The sequence below is a fragment of the Biomphalaria glabrata genome, chromosome 10 (genome assembly GCF_947242115.1).
Source record: "Biomphalaria glabrata chromosome 10, xgBioGlab47.1, whole genome shotgun sequence".
Lineage (NCBI taxonomy): Eukaryota > Metazoa > Mollusca > Gastropoda > Planorbidae > Biomphalaria > Biomphalaria glabrata.
The window spans coordinates 10,972,649-10,982,428 of NC_074720.1; the positions used below are offsets into that span (position 1 = coordinate 10,972,649).

General features: G+C 32.9%; 1 protein-coding gene across 1 annotated transcript; it reads right to left on the reverse strand.

Annotated features, from left to right (window-relative positions):
- Positions 1–168: 168 nt before the first annotated feature.
- Positions 169–9,392, reverse strand: LOC106074569 (splicing factor 3A subunit 2-like). Its single transcript, XM_013235356.2, has 9 exons — positions 9,238–9,392; positions 5,934–6,081; positions 5,427–5,498; positions 4,895–4,941; positions 4,620–4,729; positions 4,189–4,238; positions 3,398–3,538; positions 2,194–2,262; positions 169–938 (listed from the first exon to the last, which is right to left on the reverse strand). Exons 2-9 carry the CDS (start codon positions 6,057–6,059, stop codon positions 366–368), a joined length of 1,188 nt encoding a protein of 395 aa, XP_013090810.1. The 5' UTR covers positions 6,060–6,081; positions 9,238–9,392; the 3' UTR covers positions 169–365.
- Positions 9,393–9,780: the final 388 nt, after the last annotated feature.

Below are 9,780 nucleotides of genomic sequence, written 5' to 3' on the forward strand. Positions count from 1 at the left end.
TAACTAATTTCTATAAGGATGAAACTTCACAGACTTAGGCACAGAACAGATGTTTCATGGTGGAAGGTCATGGTTTACCTTTATAATCAAAACCAATGACTTCAGTTATTATAATATAATATAATATACATATATATATATATATAAATAACAACAGGAAAACAACACTTTGAATAAACCAGCCTTTTAATTACATAACAATAACTTTCTGTTTATGAATCTGACAACAAAAAGATGGAAAAAAAAATAAAACATTCATGAATAACTTAGCTGGTCAGATATGAGATATTTATGCAACAAATTCTAATCAGTCCTGACTATGAACAAAGAGTCTTTACTGTAAGATGACAAAAAAGTTGAAGAAACTAAGATGGAGGGGGAGGTGGAGGGGGTGGTGCAACAGGGGCGATGGCACCAGAAATGGGAGGAGGAGGAGGTATAGGAGGAGGAGGCGGAGCCATTCCCATGCTTGGAGGAGGAGCAGGAGGCCGAAGAGGAGGGGGTGGAGCCATACCAGGAGGAGCCATTCCTGGAGGTGCCATACCTGAAGGTGGACCCATACCTGGAGGTGGGGCCATACCATGAGGCGGAGCCATGCCTGGAGGTGGGGCCATACCATGAGGTGGAGCCATGCCTGGAGGTGGGGCCATGCCTGGAGGTGGAGCCATGCCTGGAGGTGGAGCAATACCTGGTGGTGGCATTGGTGGGGCCTGCATACCCGGGGGAGGTGGCATACCAACAGGGGGTCCTGGTGGAGGTGGAAATCGACTGCCAAAAGGCATCATTCCTCCTGGGGGTGGCATGGGGGGAGGAGGTAATCGTGGTGGTGGTGGAGGTCCTCCAGTAATTTGTGGAACAACAGAAGGAGGCTGCAAAGGTTTCGGGCTTGATGGTCTTGGACCCTTTGGATCAACCTTGAATGCGAACTGAAGAAAGAACTGAAAAAAAAAAATGGAATGATAAGTTAATAACATTTTGTTTAGTTTAAGTTTCACAAACAGAAAATTTAGTAAAGCAGTTCACAGGCATCTGAAAACACTATTTTTGGGTTGATGTGACTAAAATACCCGTACCACTGGCATTAACACTTTTTCAAAAACAAAATTTCCTGTGCATCAATATTGTCATTATCCAGGTGGAGAGACTATTAGAGTAAACCCTGACAATAAGAAAGGTTAATAAAAAAAAACAACAACAAATAAATTTATCGGGTTTCGTCTTAAACAGGATTACATAAAGATAAAAATACATTGTTCAGGCTTGCAACAAAGCCCAGCCATCAATGATTTAAAATTATATAAATAAAAGTACTAATGTAGTTTTTAGTTGTTTTTTTTGGTTTCTTAAACTTATTAAAAAAAAATTTTCTTCAATATTTTATGTGATCTATTGAACTTTTTTTTTTTTTGCATATTCATTCCCTTGAAATAAAATCCAAATAAAATTTGTTTAATGTTGTATCAGTTTTATTAACTTCATCTCCATGCATGTTTTGGTTCTTCTTGGAAATGTTCATTAAGTCAATCAACACTGAGCAAGCTAACACAGTGACGCCCAACCTCCTTCAGCCCACAGGCCAGATAAATTCCCCACACTCTTGTCGCGGGACACATCATTGCGAAAATGGAAATGCAATAGGAGCAGATGACACTTTGATTAGAAACAAGTTGTTTCCAACATTATTTCTATGCAACTAGTTGGATGTTTGAAGTTGTTTTACCGAAACCAATGCAAATACTTCAATAAAAACAGTCATACTTGATGTATTTTGTACAAAAGTAAAAATCTGTGCACTTTTTTTTTTACAGTGTTCACTCAAAGCCAATTTTTTGTTAGCAATCCAATTTCATCAACACTCCAATGTTGACCAGCAAGCTACCACTCACACTTCTACCAAAAGAAGTCAAACTAAATATGGCAAGGACACTGTTCAGATATTTTTTTTATCATGTATTTTACATTCTCATTTATTGTATTCTGATGGGCCGGATAGACCTGCAGCGTGGGCCAGATGTGCCCCGCAGGCCATATTTTGGGCATCACCGAGCTGAAGAATGGAAAGTGGACCTTGAAAATCAAAATGAAGGCAAGGGCAGACTAATGATTAATAACTTAAATATGAAACTTTCTTATTAAATAAATAAAACCCAAGTTATGATATTTACATAAGCAAAAAAAAATCACGTTCTTCACCTGTTTTGTTTCCTTGTTCCAGTGAGTCCAAAGTTTACGAGGATCTTTGTCTACCTCTCGACTTGGCACCTGGTAACAGACATGTTGAATAATTGTAGCATTGTAGCGAGTAGGTTTATGCTTATTTTAGGCTTTCAAAATTAACAATGAATTTGGTAAGAGACAAGAAAAGTTTTCATGTAATGGAAATGACCTGGGTGTTTGGTGGCAGAGTGGTTAAGTTCTTGGATTCCAGAGGGATCCCAGACTTGAATCTCAGTGTAGTGTGTGTTACAAACCATGTTTGTTTACTGTAATGGTAAGGCTAAATTTAAAGAGTCTTACTCTACCTCAGGTATTGAAAGGATGACCATGGCTAGCATGAGATGGTGAGGTCCTGGTCAACAGGTTTATGTGAATGTGTGTAAGGGTATATAAGATGGGTAAGGTTTGAAGTTGACTGGGCTCTGAGAGAGACTCTGAGATTGGAGTTGGTAAGAGTTAGTCAAGAGTTATTAGAGTAGGACAGTTTTTCCTATAGGAGATAGTCAGTGTTGGACCATGTAATTAACTATTTAGGTTTGCATAGATTTGTGAGCCATATGACGTCTAATGTTAAATAGTTCAATAAACTTTTTATTAACTATCTAAGTGAGTTGAGTCTCCTTGGAGAGTGTGCTACTTCTCCACTGTTAGATGTTCCTGTTGTCAAAAGACTGAACTAGGGCTTGGAGTTGCTCACAAGCGATCCAACCCCTTAGATAATGACCTTCACAACCACCCAGATCAACCCTTATATATAGGCGGTTTGTGAATATCTGGGATTTTGTGAGTTAAAGGCGCCCCTGAGTCCACCCAACTCTAATGGGTACCTGACATTAGTTGGGGAAAGTAAAGCGTTTGGTCATTGTGCTGACCACAGAACACCATAGTTAACTGTCAGTCATAGAAACAGATAACCTTTACATCTTCTGTCCCATAGATCGCAAGGTCTGAAAGGGTACTTTACCTTTTTACTACTTTAATGAAAATGGCGTAGTGATATGGTGAACGTATAGCAGTCAAAGAAGTGACTTGGTTAGACATGGAGCTGCAATACTTTTAAGATTTTAAGGCTTCCCAAGACTACAAGAGCTAAGGAATGTATTATAATTATTGCACTGATTTTATAATCAAGCAGCAAATGATTCTACTAACAGGAGATTAAAAGATTTAAACAATTTACCTTGAAAGCAATAGTCTCATATGGTTCTGCTGCAAACAAAAGATATTGCCATTTTCTATCTGGTGGTTCAATGCGTTGTTCATATGCAGCCATGAACCTGTAGCGAGGTTGGATGGACTCAACTATTTCAGGATAATCAATCTAAATGTAGACACAAATTTATTTAAAAATCAATATAGAATCAACAACATAAACTTTAAATAAGCATAAAATGTTTATTAACAGAACAATTTACATTAACACAATGTTGACAGAGACTATGATGCGTTGTCCATGATCGATGATAAATATAAATATAAAAAAGTGAATGCGTAAAGAGATCAATGAAAACAAAGGTGATATTAACATAGAAAATTTGATATAACAAATAAACATGTAAATGGCTCAAGCAGGCCAGCTATTTTCACATCACATTACATACAAACTCAAATTTTAATTGCCATCACAACAGTGAACTTAAATTTGACAAATCTTTCATTAAGTCAATATCTTTTGTAATCCTTTCAGCCAGGTTGATAATCTGATCCCATTCCATTGTCTTCTTATATCTGGTTTCAAAATTATTTAAATTTTTAAAACAATATATTTTGACAAGGATATTCTTTTAGAAGACTATAATTAGCTGTTGCATTTCTTAACTGAATTTGAGATTGATGTACTGGTACAAGATTGTGATTTTTAGGAAAAATGAAAATATTGTATCTATGTCTAAAAAAAATATTTGCAATGCTAAACATGCCATCAAAAGATTATGAGAATCAGTATACAAAACAATATTGAAAGTATTTTACCTGGAATAACAAAGACTGTTGCATTGATTCTGGGTCTCTTTGTTTTGTGACTGAAAGAACAGAAAAAGAACAAGAGATGCATAAATAATAATGTCTTTTATTTAGATGCAGGAAGACATTTCCTATTTTTAATATTCATATTTAAGCATATCTCACTTGTTAAATGCCTAGGTTCTGAAAACGCCATAGAAACATTTTTTTTTTAAATTCTTAAGAGCCTGAAAATACTTTTTTTTTTTATTTCCAATTAAGATTATGAGTTGTTTTTTTTTGTCAAGTTTTTTTTTCAATCATACGCTATATGCATAATGTCCTTGAGGAGAATTAGTTCTAGCTAGTAAAAATGTTTTAGAAATATTGGGAAAAGTCAGGATGGTTAAACAAAAATTTTTTTCTTTTAAATCCCTCCCAACACCTTTTTTTTTTGTTACCTTTGTATCCAGGTCGACCAATCTTGACAAACCGCCTAATGTCTACTTTAGGCCTCTCTGGTGCAGGCTGTGCTGGAGCATCCTTAGCTTCTTTAGCAGCTCGTCTTGCCCTGCAGATACATTGATTGACAATGTAATTACAACAACATATATAGGCAAATATCAATGATAAATAGCAAAATTTGACAATTTAAAAAAAAAAAAAAGTTTATTTCTTCCATGCCTATAGCATAAAATGCAAATAACAAATTTAGAGAAAAAAAAAATGTACTTACAAATTGCTCTGATGCTTCTTTCCTTGAGTGTGTGCCAGATAGCTTCCCTGGAATCATTTTTTAAAAATACAACAGAATTATTTTGTTGGAAAGTAATATGCTAAAATATATTTTAAAAACAACGTGACCCCTGAAAAATAAAATTGCTAAAGCACGAATTTGAAAATAAAAAAATACTTGAGTTAATGTGAACTGAAGTTTTCTTTTTGGGTTCTAATAACTTTACAACCATGTATAAATTAATTATTGAATAACATTAAGCCAAGCTGTGCTAATGTTTTATTTAGTTTAATAGTCATCTTAAAAAAAAGACTTTCTTTGTTTGTATTGATATATTAAAAAAATAATCTAAAAAAAAAAAACCCCACATTTTTACAATATATATAAAATCACCAGCCAATTGTTGTTTTTTTAACCCATCAACATATTTCTTTTTTGATGATCATTCACATATATATATAAATTGAAAAGAAAATGTGTTTAAATAAATTTCAAATGTATTGTAAAGCTAAGTAAAATATAAAATGCTTACTTCATTATTATGTAAAGTAAGGCAAAGTTTACACTCGTAGGAGCCAAGATGGTTTTTCATAAAGTAAGGATCCTGAAAATAGCAAAAAATGTTATGCAGACACATCAAAATAAAAAAATCTGATTGCAAAAAAAAAAAAAAAACACACACAAAAACTCAGTTTCTAGATTTTTTTGTCAAGCTCTTGTAATATTAAGTTTTAATAGCTAGGAGGAAATACATTTCCCATTTAAGCATTTCACAAAATGACTTTACTTTATTGAAGAAATTCAAAAAAGTATAAAACAAATCAATGACAGAATGGGGAAAAAATCAGTCAAACATTTGTCACGCAGCATGCATTTAAAGGAAATTAACAATAAACAGCTGCTCTTAAAACAAAAGAGTTCAGAAACAATCTTGATTAAAAAATGCATGGTAAGTATATACATAAAAAAGAGGGCAACGTGACAAAAGTCTTCATTGTACACATATTTATTTCTAAATGAACGTAGCAACAAAAGTTACTTTATTCAAATCAATAGTTTCCAGAGCCAGTTGCCGAAGTCGTTCTCTCCTATCTCTGTTACTCTCAGAAGCAGAGGCCACACCTCCAGTCCCTGTCTTCCCTCCAGCTCTATGCTGAAAGTCCATTCTAGCGATCTAAAAAACGTTTCTGTAGTAGAATATAAAAAAAAAAAAAAAATTAAAAAACAAACTTTGGCATCAATTTAATTTAAAAAAAAACTACACAGACATCAAATCATTATATATATATATTTATAAACTATTGTTCCTCCAAACTCCAAGGGTTACAACTTGTATTAATTATTTGACGACCAAGGGTGATATAGAAAGCAAACTTCACAGACTTGATGGCTCAGTAGTGCTTAAGTCTCCAATCAGCATGCACGACTAGATAAACAAATGAATATCTTCTCTTTTGAAAGAATATCTGTAATTAATATTCAGCATCATTTTCAATTTGTAGATCTTTATATTATATTTAGCTACACTAGTCACTAGAATGGATTTGGGGCCCCCACAATGAAGATTTTTAAAAAATTATCAAAATTTTGAAGGGTCAGACACTTTTTTTTTTTTTTTTTGACATTGTATTTTTAAACATTTTTACCTACAATATTTGAAATCTTATGGTTGGCAACACTGTTGTGGTTAAGAAGTGTCAGCTTTTACCAAGATCACAATATATAAATCCAGCTTACCCTAAAAAAACTCAGGAATATATTTTTTTAACTAAAATATACAGATTAAATATTTTTGTAAAAAAAGAAGGAAAATGAGATTAAATTTACAATTACTATATTTTTTACTTTGAAATATGGCTTAATTTATTAAATAAATATTATTAATAAAAGGATTTTTATTACAGCTTTTGAAAAAAAATCCTGCCCAGAGCCTTCACTTACTTAAATCTGGCCCTGATCATAGTCTCCTGAAATTAGAGTTCTTGTAAATCTAGATGTATAAGTAACTATCATACTAGATTAATTCATAAGTTCAAGTCTTTATTTAGATCAACATCATATCTATATAGTCTAATTAACCATTTCTATTTGTTTCCATGAATGTGCGACTTGAATAGAGGAATTGTAAAAACAGAATTAACAATACTAAAAACAAGCTGATCTACATCTAACCAATAGTTGAATAGCATCATTCTTTAAGTGACTCAACACAATTTTATTTTTTTCATTGTATATATTGATTTTGAACCAGATAGATACTATTAAACTTTAGCAATAGCCAAATTAAACGATATCAAATGCCTTGTAAACCATATCAGACAAAATGCATTTTAAAATGTTTTAATCATCTAATTCTTTCATTTCAGGTATTTTGTGGTCAAGCAAGAGGTGAACTACCATGTGCAAAAGAAAAGACTAATTGCCACACATGTCACAGTGATAGTTCAAAATTTAGGCAAAGTCATAGCTATAAATTGATTTAGCAATGGCAGGGGAGAGCATACTTAATATTAATAATTATTTTTGGGTGAAAAAAAAGTTATGTTACGCAAAAAAATGTTTTTTAAAATTTATACACAAAAATTCTATATTTGTCAAAATAATGTTTAATAAGCATATATATTTATACATTGCTTTAAAGTATGTTGTCTTGTCTTTTGGATAAAAAAAATTTACTGATTCTGTTTATTTTGAACATTAATCCTCTTGAGACAGAGACTTTTAGCATGTCTTGTGCCAAAACGACAGAGTACTTAGGATTTTTCTCTTACAAAAAAAATCCTAACAAATGAAACTAATCAAATTACATTTTATACACAAAACTATATATATTATTGAAGAGAAATTGGTCGTGTCGTCTTAAGAAGGTTAAAGAAAATATTGCATAAAATTACATGAACACTCAAAAATAAAATGTGTTCGATACTGTAGACAGCATTTTCTAAATAGGAAACCTTGAGTCAAAAACCCCTATAACTCTGAAAAGGTTTAATGGAAAGCAAAGAAAGTGTAATATATATATATATATACAGATTCTCCTTTCAATCCTGAAGCCTATAAAAAATTTATGTGTAGTACACAATTTAGGTTTTGCTTGGCAAGGCTAATGACGCTAATGCATCATATCAGCCTTATATATCTAGTATCAGAAGTGGCAGAAGCACCCCCATTCATGTGTATGAGGTCCAAAAAGGACGCTTTCATATCAGTGTACTTTATCTCTTAGAGTGGCTAGATTGAGTTGAAAAATGATCTTGCATATAAAACAAAACTAAATACATTTAGTGTCAAAAATTTGAAAAAAGCATTTTGCATCGTACTACCACACCAGTCACAGTATTTCTGTCTGTATTGTAATAACCATCTGTGGTGATACAAGTTTCTTTAAGTCTTTATTTGCAAAGAATTTAATAACTATGTACATAGTCATAAGCAGGATAAGGTTAACATTCAACACAAACAAATCCACTAGATGTTTTTCATTCTTATTGTTGACAACACACACTCGTGACTGCCCACCAGTGCACTAACTGTCCAGGTACACAACACTTGACTGTGTGTCACGGTTGGCCACACATGCCATATCTAGTACTAAGTATAGTAACTGTGTCACAACCAACGAAATAAATCATGCATTGAATTCATTGATAAAAATAATGTGAGATGTCCGATCATGTATAATATGGGATAAATTGAAAAGGGGATTGATCATTGTTCAATGTAATAAAGCCAGGCAGCTACTAGATTTAACTAGATCTAGCTAGAGTGATCTAGACACGAACACTAAGACAGTCTACTAAGTCTACTTTAAATACTTTTACTTTTTAAGTTTTTACTCAGAATCAGCAATCAGTGATGACACTTGACACTGACAGTCACAGTGTATCAGAATTAATCAGATTTATAAGGAAGGTAGAATCTATCAGTATCTGTAGTATCAGAAGATGATTGATCAGTGATCATCAGTCAACTCTGAGCTCTCTCTCACTCATCGACAGTAGGTGACTAGCACACACTCTCTCATGAGTGCCACTGTATCAGAATCAGTGATACTAATCAGTTATCAGTAAAAATCAGTATCACAAAACTGACACACTACACAGTGACAAGTCTGACTCGTACTCAAATGAGTCTTACTAGATCTACTTAGATTCTAGTCTTAGTGAGTCTTAGTCTCACAGTCACAGACACTGAGACAGTCACAGTCACATCACTCATCACAGTTCACAGTGAAACTCTGTCAGTGTCTTGATAATCTAGATAAAATCATAGACTTCTAAATTAAATTTTAAAAATTAACATGCAGAATACGAAAATAAATTTCTCTTTATTTATTAACCAACCAATAAACAAAAAATTGATTAATAGATAGGCTTTAGATCTATTAATGCAAAGAAAACGGTGTCAACATCGTTTTAGATGACGAATAACGCCATGTTGGTAAATATTCTATTTCCGCTTTTCACGATGAGGTGAGACTAAATAACGAAAAGCCAGGTCGTCACTTTTTAAGTTTTCAACCAGGAATCTGAAATATGCATGTCTAGATTTCCTTCTAACACTTACTCTTATATTCCTAACTACTTCAAACTTCAGCAGAAGGGGGACGTCAGGGCTCCATTTGTGTTTTTTATACATAAATAATGGCCAAATCGTTAAAATGTCTGTCTTTTACTCTGTTGTTTTAATAATGTTTATTGCAATTAATCCATAAATCGAATTCAATGTTTCATATGTTCTGGTTTAAACACAAAAACTGTCATGAATTGAAAGTATTTGTCATTTTTTTTTTGAACGTATACATAAGTGTGTTCTTAAATTCACGACTGTTAAAAAAAAGTATATTGCTAAGATCTCCTGAAGATCTGTATTGTCTTTTTGAATTC